The following is a 16,251-nucleotide window of genomic DNA, read 5'->3' on the forward strand; positions in this document are numbered from 1 at the left end:
TAAAATGCAACACCTTACTTTTAAGTCTGTTTCTTATAAATAAGTAGTATCCTTAAAGCGTGGTATTGCAATCATTTGTATTATCCCACCAAGTTTCCGTGATGTTTATGACATTATATTTATTTTCTTGTGTTAGAAGCTCTAATAGTGGATTATTTTACCATGCTTTATGCATTTGTATAAAAGCATTTTAGTTTGTGATCTGTGTCTCTTGGTCCTCTACTTTCCTTTTGAATTTTTTGCATTTAAATTTTCTTTCCACTTTTAATAGAAGGTACATAATTGTATTCATTAACTGTTAGAGATGAGCGAGTATACTCGCTAAAGGCAATGGCTGGAGCGAGCATTGCCTTTAGCGAGTATCTCCCCCGCTCGAGACAGAAGGTTCGGGTGCCGGTGTGGGGGAGAGGTGAGTAGCGGCTGTCAGCTGGAGGGAGCGGGGGGGAGAGAGGGAGAGGATTAAACATTTTACTGTAGATGCTTCAATATTTGCAATTTATTTTTACAGGTCTCATTAAAGGAGAAATCTTGATTGACCTGAGCCTTGGCCCCATGATTCATCATTTGTATGCGGCCTGTGAGTTTTTCAAGCATATTATTGTGCTGAAGGCCAGTGACAGATGCATCATGGAGCTGAAAAGATGGCTGGACACACGTACAGGTGCATTTAATTGGGGCCATGCTACACAGCTTCATGTAGACATAGAGGGAAACAGGTAAAATATTGGATCAACTATTAGGAGAAAACCTGCTGTCATTGTCATCATTGCTACAGTACAAATGCGCCTCTAGATCTCTTTTTATGCACCCCATGGTCCTATTTGCCTTGCAGCAGCTACCTGAGGACTTACAAAACTTCAGAGGTGCTTTCAAAATGTACCTCTTCAGGGAGGCATACCACATCCCCTAAACCCAACCCCTCTGTTCTCCAATTGATAATATGCTCCCTGACATATTGGCTGCAATCCCCATTAGCCACCATCAACTGTCCTTGCAGTCATATCGATCCTACCATCACACGGCTGAACGTCTGACCATTTTTTATGTGTATAGCATCCCTACTCTCCACCTTGCCATACTGTGCACATCTTCAGCCCCTCTACCTTTTGTATCACCCCACTATTTGTAGTATGTAAGCTTGTAGGAGCAGTACCCTCATCCCTACTGTTTCCATCAACTGATTACTATATTTAACCGTGGTTCTGTAATTTCTGTACTTTTGTCTTTCTGTATTTCCCCCTGTCTTTGTAAGCGCTGTGGAATATGTTGGCGCTATACAAATAAAGATTATTATTATTAGTACTGTTTGCTGCAGTTAAGTTTACAGTTAATTAAAGTCTTCACTTCCTTTTTCATGACAGTTTTACCCAGTGGTTTCCTATTTAGTGTGTGCTGGTGGCCTTTTTTTCCTGCCCAAGTGAATAACCTTATAGTTATCAGTGTTAAGCCTAATTTGACTCTTTTCTGCCCAAACTCCCAATTTATCCAGATCCACTTGCAATTGTACACTTTCCTCTCTTCTGTTAATTACTGCACATAGTTTTGTTTCATCTGCAAATATTGATGTTTTACTGTGCACTTCTTCTACCCGGTCATTAATAAATATACTAAAAAGAATAGGGGCTAATACATTTGTAATGCTAGTCTATAGTTATAAGTATAAGCCTAATGTGATTGTTCTCAGCAAGAGAAACGACGTAATCTTGTAGATATGATACCTTTTAATGGCTAACAAAAATACATGATGTAATAATAGCGAGCTTTCGTACCAACGCAGGGTACTTCTTCCGGCTTAAATGGATTGGATCTGAAGAGGCATGCATATTTATACACACTTATAACATACATACTTATGACAAGGCACAGATATGGATGTGATTGGTTCGCACGTAAAAGGAATTCTGCAAACCAGAAAACAAACTTTTTTTGTCTAGGCACTGATAGCAGAGTGAAAGTTTTATGGTCTCTAAATTACTGTTGGAGGGGGGGAAAAAGGTCAACAGGCTTGAATTGTTATAAGAGATACACAAACATTTTTAGCTAAATACTGATAAGGGAGTGAAAGTTTATGGTCCCTGAATTACTGTTGATGGGGGTCTTATCTGTAGTAATTCAGGGACCATAAACTTTCACTCCCTTATCAGTATTTAGCTAAAAATGTTTGTGTATCTCTTATAACAATTCAAGCCTGTTGACCTTTTTCCCCCCCTCCAACAGTAATTTAGAGACCATAAAACTTTCACTCTGCTATCAGTGCCTAGACAAAAAAAGTTTGTTTTCTGGTTTGCAGAATTCCTTTTACGTGCGAACCAATCACATCCATATCTGTGCCTTGTCATAAGTATGTATGTTATAAGTGTGTATAAATATGCATGCCTCTTCAGATCCAATCCATTTAAGCCGGAAGAAGTACCCTGCGTTGGTACGAAAGCTCGCTATTATTACATCATGTATTTTTGTTAGCCATTAAAAGGTATCATATCTACAAGATTACGTCGTTTCTCTTGCTGAGAACAATCACATTTTGCTCTACTGGCTAACACGGTACCAGATCTTTGTTTTCATTAAGTATAAGCCTGACACTTAGTACACTGGTCTTGTGGGACTTCAAGTCTTTCTACCAGTACTGGAAGCCAAAAATCTACAGATTACTGATATATACGTAGTACTAACTGCTGAGCTATAATGCCCATAGTGATGTTGACTGTGGGATAATTACTTTCTTCATTTTTCCCATTTCTTTCAGAGACCAGTTACAGGACAAAGAAGAAAAAATGAGATCAGCAATTCAACATCTAATTAAATGTGACTTTGAGAAAGAGAATATAATAGAACCGCTGGACCTACCACCAGCCGATTGTATTATCAGTGTTTCTTTTCTAGATGTTATCTGCAAAGACCATGATGATTACAGGAGAAATGTCGGGAAGTTCTCAAGGATGCTGAATACTGGAGGACACCTCCTATTATTTGGAGTGATAGACACAACATATTTTACAGTTGGGAAAGATAAGCTCCATGTTCTCAGATATGATGAGGATTTTGCCAGGAAAGCTCTAGTTGGAGAAGGCTTTGTTATTGATTGCTGTAAGGTTAAGGAGTCAAAAGTTGTGAGTGACCTTATTGACTATAAGGGCGCCGTATTCATTGCTGCTCACAAGAAATAGAAACTTAAAATTAAGTATGCCAGTTAATAGTTCACATGTAAATCTTTCAAATAGAATTTAATAATCAAACCGGGGCTTCCTGTATAATCTAACTCACCTACAGAATTCATAGACAATTATATTAATGTGCCTAAAGGTGTCTGTTATTTTCAAACCTGCAATAATTTTATTTAAACTTATAGTTTCATCATTGCAGCATGATGCCAGTGCTGTATAGCAAGAGTCCAATATAGTCATGAAATGTAAGTTCCCCCACCTTCCAGCAACTGATTGACAGCCCTCTCCCTTTTACTGTGCATAGGGGGAAAGCTATCAATCTTCAGTGGGAGAAACCTGCATCTAATGAATACATCTGACTCCTGTTTTATAGTTGTGGCATGATGCTGCTATGATTAAACTGTGAGTTTAACTAAATTATAGGATATTCACAAATTACAGACACACTGCTGGAATCAGCGTTTGCGACTACTTGATGCTGCTCTATGGCAGAGCAGCATAAATGAGGTCACGGATTCCCTTTACAGGTAAAGGGGGCTGCGTGATGTACTTTTATGTACTTGGCCTCTTCTTAGATCCTGAGGTACCTGCCACCGGAGTCTGTGATGCGGACAAAACTAACAATTAGTTGGTTGGATGTTATTAAAACTTGTTTTTGGAGAATTTATTTGGACTGATAATAGCCCTGGTATATCAAGTCATCATCTGAGACATCACGGGGTATTGTATGACTTATGGCTATTTGCATTACATCAATATGGTAATAAAGGTAAATATTTAGCTTCGAACTGTGTATTTTCCTTGAGGAGATCAGTATGTCCTGCCTGCTTCTTAAGATTGATAGACATGACTATGCACTAGCTAATGGCCCAGGAGACCGGGGATTCAGTCATGTTGATCAGTCATTAGATAACCCAGATTTTGCAAAGGCGACTAAAGAGGGGTAAAGAGACACCTGGTGATAAATGGATGGTATCCAACAAACCTTGTCTCCCACAGTCCCCTATCCTGCCATGGCCATGGCTTCGGCCCCCCAAGAAAATACACACCTGTCACAAACAGCTGTGGCCGCTAGTCACTGGTCTGCACCAGGATTTAGCGTCATGGTAGCCACACACACAGTGCTGCCTGATTTGTGCACAGAACAACGTGGGCAAGTCTGTATAAGCTCCCATGCAGTGCACCCCTCGCCTGACTACCCAATCCAGTGTCTTCAAGTAGACTACTTCCAACTGCCAAGGGTGGGCAGGTACAAGTTTGGTCTGGTCTGCCTAGACCTGTTCTCAGGGTAGCCAGTCTGACATACCAGCCCACAAACGCCACCAACAAAAACTGACCTCTGAGGTGGAATACAGGTACAGAGTACCAGAGACAGCTGAGAGTGACCAAGGGACTCCCTCCATGGGAGAAGCAATGCAGAAAGTAATGAAAGTGTTGGGGATAGAAGTGGCCTTTTATTCTCCATACCATTTACAAAGCAGTGGTAGTGTTATGCCTGTCTGCTCATAGTTAGCCTTGCCAGCACAAGCTTGTTCTGTCCAGACGAGCCAGGGTTAACATCTCCTGTGCCTCCCAGTCAGGTTAATTACCCTGCTAGGTGTCTGAGATGTGTGCTGGTGATTGACAGGTCTATCCACCTATCGGCTCCTCCCGCCTCCCTATAAGATCCAGCTCATGCTGGTTGGGAATTGACGATTATTGTTCTAATTTTCCTGTCTGCTAGACCTTGTTTTTATTTTCAGTTTTCAGTGTCTGCTGAGTTGCCCAGCTACTCTGCCCTGCTGATAATCTGTCTCTGGTACTTTGTGTCATTATCTCAGTCGTCTAGCCTCTCTGCCTCGTTTGGTGTCCTGCTTCAGTCAGCTTGTCTGCTAGACCTCACTGTTATCAGCCAGGCCTTACCATCTGCCTCTGTTCTGTTTGTATTGTTTCATGTTGATTCTTGTCTTCTGCCTTTCCTGTCGGTGCTAGTGGGTAGTTGTCTCTTGCTTGTGTCCACCATCAGGGCTATCTCCAGGAAGGGCCAGTGGCGTGGGGTAGATTAGGGAACCCCGCGCCGTGTGTACCTAAGCACCCCACTGGTACCGTAACAGGTAGAGCAGAAAGTTTAAATGGCACCTTAATAACCACGATCCAGAAGGCCATGGCAGAGCTCAGAAGACCATGGACCCAGTGCCTCCCCTTGGTACTCTTCTCCGGAAGGTACACACGTGACAGAATAGGCCACAGCCCATATGAGGTACTTTTGGGTTGATCTCAAGGCTAGGATTGTATTTACCGAGATAACTCCAGATGCAGCATGGTAGCTTGACAAACTGTTATTGCTCTCACAAAACACTTAACTAATGTATGTTCTTGAGTGTTTACTTCCCTTCCAGATCCAGAGACTGACACGGGGACCTATGACCAGCTCCCTGGAGATTGGGTCTATGTGAAGGAAATTGCTAGAAAACACCCCTTTGAGCCCAAATACGACGGTCCTTCCCTGTTCTCTCAGCCTCTATACTAACACCACCACCAATAGGACAGGCTGTAAAAGATGGAAGGAAGAGTACCCCATTATTTCTAAAGTACTACACCCAGGAGAGGGGATTGTGATATACCCAGGAGACTACGCCTGCTTTGTTAATGATGGCAATGGTAGATTCCTAGGGAACTTCACAGATGGGTACTGGGTTGTTTGGAAGGATGGCACCCCACCACGGAAACAAGTCCAGTCCCTAGGAGATGTCTATTGGGTGTGTGGTGACGGGAAGATACGCACCATACTCGAAGGGGACTGGACTAGAAATGTGCCCTCGGAAAAGCCTTAATGCCCTTGCACATACTACCTGACAATGCCGCAGAGAACTAACCCCCACAACGAACAAAAAGAGAAGCCGAGACCCCAGGTAGTAGCTTTGACCCTCATGTGAACCTAGATGCCATAGGGGTGCCTAGGGGGGTACCATATAAATACAAGGCCAGGGATCAGGTTAAGGCAGGATGGGAGTCGTTATATACCATTGTCATAGTTAGAAAATATGTAGATTGGTTAAACTATATCTATTATAACCAACAGAGATTTGTGAATTACACCAGAGATGCATTACAGGGAATTGCTGACCAGCTAGGACCCATGGTACCAGGGCCCAAGTAGGGATCGCTGTCCTGTGTGCATTAATTGTCTTTATCATTGTAGCTTGCTGTGTAATCCCTGTATCCAGAGGACCTGTGAAACCGCTGCTGCCAGTGCTGCTCCCACCATGAACCTACTGAACGTGTCCTCGGAGAATGTGAACAAGCCTCACACCCCCTTGAAGCCTCTGACCCCTGTCTACAACACACTCCAGCCTTAGGGCCAGATGACCCTCCTTGGAACGAGTGAGTGGCTACGGGGGACTCAGGCTAGCTGTGGTCCAGTCGCAAGGGCAATGAAAAACTCTGTGGTAGACTCGGAAAGCTTGCCTTGGCTGGCTCAAAGGGCCTGCCTCGATCTGGGACGTCGAGGAGGGTCAACCGTTGATGACTGCGGGGTAGTCTAGGGACAGTTAGTAAAACAGACAGTTTCAAGGGGGGAGGGGGGTTGTGGAGGATATATATATATATATATATATATATATATATATATATATGTCTATGCAAGGTGAAATGTCTATTTCACTATCTGAGCCAGTAGAATAGAATGGGATATGCCTGTACTACTAACCACTATCAGAATATGCAGCTTGATTGAAACACACGCTCATAACCTCAGGGCACACTTTTTACCCGCACATACCCCTCAGGCGTTATTTGACGACACATTGCTCATTCCCGCCCCGGCCCCCTCCATCGAACTCAGAAAGATGGTGACGACAGCAACTCACGCAAGACCAGATGCAAAAAGACCATATTTTGACCACCCAATCCAATGCTTTGATTTCCAACCACGTATTGCTTACTGTTGCCCATAAAGGGCAATTAACCCTTAATGCTATAAAAGATGCTTTACGCCTACTAATAAACAGAGTCAGGAAGACTTTCTACACTGACAGTCCGTCTCGTTGTCAAGTTCTTCTGTGCATGCACAAACTCTAAACATAAATCTGGAAGGGTATAAACATTCCTATTGATTACGCCGTGGACCAAAAATAAATGCACGTCACCAGGTCCTCGGAAACTTTGAAGAGTCTATCCAAAAGGTGAGCGGCAATGTGGCCATCATTATCGTTACCATCCAGTTGCTTTGCCTGCTGAGAAGTTCAATGCTAAGCACAAAGGCCGACGCTTTTCGGTTACAACAGGAGACGGGGGATGACAGTATCTCGCTTGATAGCCAGACCACCCTCATGTTTATATCTCAGCGCGTTTTGGAGGCGGAGGAGGACGAGGAAGAGTAGGAGGGGGAAGAGACTGATGGCCACACTGCAGAGGGCACCCATGCTGCTTGCCTCTCATCTGTTCAGCGTGTATGGGCTGAAGAGGAGGAGGATCCTGGAAGTCATCTTCCTAGTGAGGACAGCGATGTGTTGCGTACTGGGACCCTGGCACACATGGCTGACTTCATGTTAGGCTGCCTTTCCTGTGACCCTCAAGTTAGACGCATTCTGGCCAACACAGATTACTGGGTGTACACCCTTCTCGACACACATTATAAGGAGAACCTTTCCACTCTCATTCCCGAAGAGGAAAGGGGTACGAGAGTGATGCAATACCGCAGGGCCCTGGTAGAAAAAGGGAAGCTAAGGTTCCCATCTGACAGCGCTAGCAGCAGAAGACGCAGTTCTGAGGGCCAACTAGCAGGGGAGGTGCAGGGATCAGGCAACATGTCCAGCGCAGGCAGGGAAACACTCTTTAAGGCCTTTGCCTGTTTTATGGCTCCCCAGCAAGACTGTGTCACTACTCCCTAGTCAAGGCTGAGTCGGAGGGAGCAATGTAATAGGATGGTAAGGGAGTACATAGCCGATTGTACCACCATCCTCCGTGATCCCTCTGCTCCATACAACTATTGGGTGTCAAAGCTGGACACGTGGCATTAACTTGCGCTGTACGCCCTGGAGATGTTGGCCTGCCCTGCCGCTAGCGTCTTGTCAGAGAGGGTGTTTAGTGCAGCTAAGGGAATCATCACGGATAAGCATACCCGCCTGTCAACTGCAAGCGCCGACTTGCTTACACTCATAAAGATGAGCAAAGGCTGGATTTCCCCGGACTTATCTTCTCCACCAGTGGAAAGCAGCGGAACTTAATGATTCTTTTAGCTGCAACAGGAGAAATATGCAACCTCTCTGTAACCCCGAAAATAGGGAGAAGTAGCTTGGTCTATCCTTTTCGGAACTTACTCCTCCTCCTCCTCCTCCTAAAACAGCATATCATCACGCTGAACCGCCAATTTTTCAGCAGGCCAAAAGGCTCTGTTAACACCAATGTTTTCGGAGGGCTTCCTCCGGGCTATGTTAAAAATGAAGCAACAACAAGCTGCATCTTTAAAAAATGTTTATGGCTTTCACCTGCCCTTGGGGTTAAGCAATTTTTAAGGGGTACACCAATTTTTTAGGCCCTTGCCTAAAGTCTTAGGCAACTAATTTTTCCTGCCTTTGCCTATACTCTTGGCAAACAATTTTTTTCAGGTGTTCGCCTATACTCTTGGTACACCAATGTTTGAGGGGTTCGCCTAAACTTTTGCAACTGAAGTGTTTCCGTGATTCGCCCTAACCCTTGCTCTAGAAATGTTTCATGTGTCCACCTATACACTTGCTACTGAAAAGTTTGAGGGGTTTGCCTATATTCTTGCAACAGAAATGTTTCAGGCGTCCGCCCATACACTTCTTACTAAGAGGTTTGGGGGGCTTCACCTATACACTTGCTAAATAAAGTTTTGAGGGGTTCGCCTATACTCTTGCAACATAAAATTTTCAGGGGTTCGCCTATACTTTTGCTACAGAAATGTTTCGTGTGTCCGCCTATACACTTGCTACTGAAAGGTTTGAGGGGTTTGCCTATACACTGGATACTTAGAGGTTTGGGGGTTTGCCTGTACACTTGCTACAGAAAGGTTTGGGGGGTTCGCCTATGCTGAGCGTGCACAAAGATTTCCCATAGCGGTGTTCAGCTGTCTGGCAGAAATACACAGAATGACTAGGGCAGAAGTGTGGGCCAAGGTCCTTGGCAGGGTGAAACTCTGCCATGTGTGGGCACTCTGATTGCTTCATGTGTAATACTGTTTTTGAGTTTCATGGGCTTGCCTATGCTGTGGGTGCACAAAGACTTCCCATTGCAGTGTCTTACCTATCTGGCATGAATGCACTGAATCAAAAGAAGTGTAACTGAATTAAGGATATGTTCATAGCTGTACTAGCATCCGAGTTTGCTTTATACCCATGATTGCTGAGGGTGTGTGCAGAGGCCGAGTTCCTGGGCAGGGTGAAACTCTTCCATATTTGGGCACTGTAATTGCTTCATGTTTAATACTTTCATTGGGTTCCAGGGGCTCGCCTATGCTGTGGGTGCACAAAGACTTCCCATTGCATAGTTTTACCGTTACAGTACTAGTAGGGTGCCTAGGTACGCACGGGGCTCCCTAATCTTCACCCACGTCACTGTTCCTCCCTGGAGATAGCCCTGATGGTGGAAACGTCCACGCCGCCAACTCTGACCCTACGCTTCCCAGGGGAGGACAGGCAGGGATCGCCGTACCTATGCAAGAGACTACTACCCACTAGCACCGACAGCGAAGGCAGATGACAAGAACCAACATGAACAATACAAACAGGACAGATACAGATGGTAAAGCCCTGGCTGATAACAGTGAGGTCTGGCGGACAAGCTGACAGAAGCAGGATACCAAAAAAGGCAGATGAGCTAGCAGACAAAAGGAATGGCACCAAGTGCCAGGGCCAGATTACCAGCAGGTCAGAGTAGCTAGACTAACCAGCAGACACTAAACAATAATCGGCAACTCCAAGGCAGCCAGAGCTGGATATTATAGGAAGGCGGGAGCAGCCAATAGGTAGATAGACCTGTCAATCACCAGCACACCTCTCAGACAGATAGCTGGGTAAATAACCTGACTGAAAGGCACAGGAGCTGTTAACCCTGGCTTGTCTGGACAGAACAAGGTATGCTGGCAAAATTAACTATGAGCGGACACGGGTAACATTTACTTGTCTGGCACATATACACTGACTGACTTGGATAGGGCGCAGATGGCTTTTCCATTGTGGTGTTTTACCTATCTGGCAGAAATACATTGAATGACTAGGGCAGAAGTATGGGCCGAGGTCCTTGGTGGGGTGAAACTCTGCCATGTTTGGGCACTGTAATTGCTTCTTGTTAATACTTTCCTTGGGTTGCAGGGTCTCGCCTATGCTTTGGGTACAGAAAGACACAAATACACTGACTGATTCTGGTAGGGTGCAGGAGGCTTTCATATTGCGGTGTTTTACATATCTGGCACAAATACACTGAATGACTAGGGCAGAAGTATGGGCCGAGGTCCTGGGTGGGGTGAAACTCTGCCATGTTTGGGCACTCTGATTTCTTCATGTGCAATACTGTCTTTGAGTTTCATAGGCTCGCCTATGGTGTGGGTGCACAAAGATTTCTCATTGCGGTGTTTTAGCCATCTGCCATCTGCCACAAATACACTGAATGACTTGGGTAGGGCGTAGAAGGCATTCCCATTGCGGTGTTCAGCTATCTGACACCTACACAGAATGAATCGCGTGGGGACACATGGATTTCCCATTGCTATGTAACTCATGGCACCTTGAGTCACACAGAGTATTGCAGGTCCTATATCGGTCATGCTTTCTCAGGCTTATTATGCCACCTCCTCCTCCTGCTTGCGGTCTGGGGATCAGCGTTGGTCGGCATGAATTATCTCTTGTGCTACAAATTGCCACAATTATGCGAGATACTGGACTGGAGCGTTCACAGGAAGCGAACGGTTTTCATGAGACTTTCACAGGGTCACTATATACCTGTGGTAGCTACTTTTGCGACACCTCCTGCTTCAAACCAATCTTTGGTGTTAGTATGTGCTGTTGCATTGTGGAGATGTGTAGAACTGCTGGCACCTGAGGCCCTTAACAATTTTGTGACGGAGGTGGCACGGTTTTGGAATTATGATTGGACGTCAATTTATCATCAATTCTCATCAGCAATGTCAAAGTGGGTCGCTGCCTGGCCCTGCCAACCTTTTGCAGTGTGTGTCTCCGGTTCCCCCTCATCGCAGACGCACTTATAAATAGACATGAGGGTGGTGTGGCTATGAAGTGAGCATGTGGCATGCGGCCAGCTGAGCACTGCGCAGGGAAAATTTTGTGTGCGCTGTGAACGCAGGGTCATGCGGGGCGTTGGACAGCAATGCCAGCATTTAACCTGCAGGCAGTGATTGTCCTTGGTTGCAGATAGTGTGGTGCTTAGCTAAGATGTGCCAGCGCGTATGCCTTGCTGCTTATGGTCTGTCCCAAGTAAATTGTTAGGAGGGTGACAGCCAGGCTCTTGCCCCCATTTTGGCTTAATAGTGGGATTGGGGAGCCTTAGATGCAGTCATGTATGCTGCCCCTGCCCTTCCCTATCCATTTCTGTGGTGTTTCCATGACTTTCTGAGGTTTTCTGGTGTTTCACAAATCATCCCCTATGCGGAGCATCAGTCCCATACAAAAATGCTCAAGTCCCAAATTGACTTTAATGGGGTTTGTTACTCGAAATGAGCTCTCGAGCATTATGAAAAGTTTGACTCGAGTACCAAGCACCCAAGCATTTCAGTGCTCACTCATCTCAAATCCTGACATTAAGAACCCAACAGTCCTTCTTAGGGCTACTCCTCATTGTGTGCATTACCTTTTTGGCTGGCTGGGAGCAGTAGTCTACCAATTTTGTTTTTCAAGCAGCTAGGCCTGTGCAGAACATTTCACATCTCCCATTTGCTATGTACAGTGAATTAGCCAGAGCTCTCATTGCTAAACTGTCTGCTAATTATTTATGGGGCAGTGCAGAGCATTTCACATCTCCCATTTGCTGTGTGCAGTCAATTAGACAGAGTTCTCATCGCTAAACAGTCCGCTAATTTTTTCCATGCAGTACTCGAGTCATTTTCCTTTCCCTTCCCTGTATGTTTAGCGCTATTTTTTAGCCAATAAACATACGGGGAAGGAATTACCCCTTCCTGCTGAGACGTGCCAGCCCTCTGCAAGTCTACAGCAGTGAGTGGCTGGCGGGATTAGGTGACCGCCGAATACTTAAGCTGATGCCGCATGCAGCTCGCCTCAGACGCATGCTGGCAGAGGTTAGGTAAAGAGCTGCTGCTGAGATAGGGAAAGTGCTAGTGTAGGGTGCAGTTAGGCAGGGATCCTGACTAGAGATAAGCGCGCATGCTCTTCCGAGCTTGTTACTCGTTCAAGTATTAAGGTACTCGAGATGTTCGTTACTCAAGACGAACACCATGCGGTACTCGAGTTGATTTCATTTCCCTTCCCCGCATGTTTAGCGCTATTTTCTAGCCAATAAACATGAAGGGAAGGCATTACCACTTCCTCCTGTGACGTGCCAGCCCCCACCCCCCACCCCCAGTAGTGAGTGGCTGGGCAGATCAGGTGACCGCCCAGTACTTAAACTGGTCCCACCCGCAGCTCGCCACAGATGCATGCTGGTAGTGGTTAGGGAAAGTGCTGATGCTTATACAGGGAAAGTGTTACAGCCGGGATTCTCTCTTCAAGAACCCCAACGGTCCCTTCTTAGGGCTACTCCTCATCGCGCGCATTACAGTTGTGGCTGGCTGGGAGCAGTAGTTCTCATTGCTAATCTGTCCGCTAATTATTTCTGGGGCAGTGAAGAGCATTTCACATGTCCCATTTGCTGTGTGCAGTGAATTAGCCAGAGTTCTCATCACTAAACTGTCCGCTAATTATTTCTGGGGCAGTGCACAGAATTTCACATCTCCTATTTGCTGTGTGCAGTCAATTAGACAGAGTTCTCATCGCTAAACAGTCCGCTAATTTTTTCTGGGGCAGTGCAGAGCATTTCACATCTCCTATTTGCTGTATGCAATCAATTAGCCAGAGTTCTCATCACTAAACAGTCCACTAATTATTTCTGGGGCAGTGCAGAGCATCTCACAATACCCTTGTCTTGTGTGCGGTGAAGTAGCCGCAGTTATCAGCACTATCCACTGGGTTGATAGTTTTCTGCCCCTGTGCAGAGCATCTCACAATACCATTGCCTTGTGTGCGGTGAAGTAGCTGCAATTATCAGCAGGATTATCCACTGGGTTAATAGTTTTCTGCCGCTGTGCAGAGCATCTCACAATACCCTTGCCTTGTGTGCAGTGAATTAGCCGCAGTTATTAGCAGCACTATCCACTGGGTTAATAGTTTTCTGCCCCTGTGCAGAGCAATACCATTTCCTAGTGTGCGGTGAAGTACTTACCAGCACTATCCACTGGATTACCCTTTTCTGCCACTTCATACAGCCTCTCTTATCTACAAGTCTCTGTGAGTGGTAAATTACCCCTAGGTATCAGCGCAAGACAGCGGTTTAATTTTTTCTGTCACAGCATTGATTCTCTGGTATCAACAAGTCTCTGTGTGCGGTGAATTAGCCCCAGTTCTCAGTGCTATACAGTGGGTTAATTTATTTGGGCCCTGCTCTATTCTTTATCTAACATGATGACGAGTAAGGGCAAGGGTCGAGGACCTGGACATTGACGTGGGCGTTCAAGTGAGGGTGTGGCCACAGGCCGATGTCCTGGGTGGGGTGAATCAGAGCCGGCTGCTGAGTGATTAGGAGAGCGCTGCGTCTCTCAGCTCCCCAGCTTCATCTCACAATTTGCGGGTCCACGTGCTAGACCTCTATTACAAGCACAGCAGTGCGAGCAGGTCCTGTCATGGATCGCGGATAACGCGTCCAGCAATGTATCGGACCTCCAGTCATCCACGCAGTCCACTCCTACCAGGCTAGGGACTGCACCTCTGAATCCTCTGGCTGCTTCTCCTTCCTCCCAGCCTCGTCACTTTATGAAAATTACAGATTCTGCGCAGCAGAGTCCCAGGAACTGTTCTGGGGTCCCTGCCCTGAGTGGGAAAAATGGTTCCTCACCCAACTGATTTGTTTGTCGTGACCGTTGCCGAACATTTCGAAATTTACCGGGTGATGAGGCTGGGGACTTCCGGCAACTGTCTCAAGAGCTTTTTGTAGATGAGGATGATGAGACACAGTTTTTTTTTAATTCGATTTTTTTATTAACATATATATTGCAGAATGCAGAGTATAAATGAAAAAGAAAAACATGATGAGACACAGTTGTCTCTCAGTTAGGTTGTTGTAAGGGCAGGAAGTCCGAGGGAGAAGCGCACAGATGATTCAGAGGGAGAGCTGCTGGACAATGAGGTGACTGACCCCACCTGGTTTGCTAAGCTTACTGAGGACAGGGCTTCAGAGGGGGAGGCAAATGCAGCAGGACAGGTTGAAAGAGGCAGTGGGGTGCCAGGGGGAGAGGCAGGGCCAGAGCTAAGAATCCCCCAACTGTTTCCCCACAGCACCCCCTGTGGCAAGCCTCGGTGCAGAGGGCTAGGTGTTTAAAGGTGTGCATGTTTTTTGGTGTGAGCATGGACGGCCGGTGAACAGTGGTGTGCAACCTGTGCCGCACCAAGATCAGCCGGGGAGCCACCACTACCAGCCTCACCACCACCAGTATGTGCAGGCATATGATGGCCAAGCCCCCAACGATGTGGAACAAAGGCCATTCACCGCCTCCGGGTCACACCACTGCCTTTTTCCCTGTTCCACAAACTGCCACACATATCCAATTCCCCTCCCAGGATGCAGGCACGAGCACCCAGACTCTCATCTCTGCTGTCCTCCACTGCCTCCAGCAATTTTTTCCCAGTGCAGCGTTCAGCTGTCGCTAACACAAGCATTGGAGCGAAAGCGGAGATACGCCGCTACCCACCCGCATGCACAATCATTAAACGTGCACATTGCCAAATTACTCAGCCTGGAGATGCTGCCATACAGGCTAGTTGAAATGGAGGCTTTCAAAAACAGTTGCCACAATTTTTCCCAGTGCTCCGACCCCGCCTTCAACCAGCACATCTCCCGCAACATAAACCTGCTCTCAACACCGTGGTAACTGGGAAGGTCCAGTTAACGACGAACACGTGGACACATGGAAAAGTGCTGGCTGGCAGTGACACTACATCTCCCTGACAGCACATTGGGTGAACTTGGTGTAGGCTGGGACTGAGTCAGACCCTGGGACGGCTCACGTCCTACCTCGGTGATGGTTTTTCCGGCATATTATGCCACCTCCTCCAAACCCCTCCGCCACCTCTCAATTAAGAAGTGTGAGCACGTGGCCAGCATTCGGCAGCACAGCGGTGGGGAAGCGTCAGCAAGCCATGCTGAAACTAATCAGCTTAGGTGACAAGAGGCACACTGTGCCACAGCTGTTACAGGGTTTGACAGAGCAGACCAGCCTCTGGCTTTCGCCGCCAAGCCTCCAAACGGGCATGGTCGTGTGTGGCAACGGCCGTAACTTGCGGCAGCTCTGCAGCTTGGCAGCCTCACACACATGCCATGCCTGGCCCACGTCTTCAATCTGGTGGTTCAGCGGTTTCTGAAAAACTACCCCTACTTGCCTGACCTGCTCGGCAAGGTGCGCTGCGTGTGCGCAAATTTCCGCAACTCCACCATGGATGCTGCCACCCACATCGGATTCAGCTGCCAGAGCACAGACTGCTGTGCGGCATGCCTGTGCGCTGGAATTCTATGCTGCACATGTTGGCCAGGCTTTACGAGTAGCATAGAGCAATTGTTGAATACGAGCTGCAACATGGCCGGCCAAGTGGTAGTCAGCCTCCGCAGCTCTTCACAGAGGAGTGGGCATGGATGGCAGACATCTGTCAGGTCCTCGGAAACTTTGAGGAGTCTACCCAAATGTGGCCATCATTAGCGTTACCATCCCACTGCTTTACCTGCTGAGAAGTTCGCTACTAAGCATAAAGGCCAATGCTTTGTGGTTAGAACAGGAGACGGGGGATGACAGTATGTCGCTTGATAGCCAGACCACCCACAGGTCAGTACCTCAGCGTGTTTTGTAGGAGGGGAAGTTGGAGGAGGAGGGGGA

The 16,251-nt window shown here is 46.7% G+C and overlaps 1 protein-coding gene across 3 annotated transcripts in view; it reads left to right on the plus strand.

Annotated features, from left to right (window-relative positions):
* LOC136632488 (nicotinamide N-methyltransferase-like) overlaps positions 1-16,251 on the plus strand; it is a 103,196-nt gene that overhangs the window by 66,497 nt on the left and 20,448 nt on the right. The window contains exons 2-4 of one of the 3 annotated variants that reach the window (XR_010793176.1): positions 509-716; positions 2,747-6,055; positions 6,346-6,527. Coding sequence is in view for 1 of the 3 variants with exons in the window: in XM_066607416.1 (XP_066463513.1) it covers positions 509-716; positions 2,747-3,167 (629 nt within the window). In the remaining 2 variants the exon portion in view is untranslated. Of the gene's footprint in view, positions 1-508; positions 717-2,746; positions 7,132-16,251 lie in introns of those variants that run through there. The other 2 variants (XR_010793175.1, XM_066607416.1) reach the window with 2 other exon arrangements.

This window comes from Eleutherodactylus coqui, chromosome 6 (assembly GCF_035609145.1).
Source record: "Eleutherodactylus coqui strain aEleCoq1 chromosome 6, aEleCoq1.hap1, whole genome shotgun sequence".
Lineage (NCBI taxonomy): Eukaryota > Metazoa > Chordata > Amphibia > Anura > Eleutherodactylidae > Eleutherodactylus > Eleutherodactylus coqui.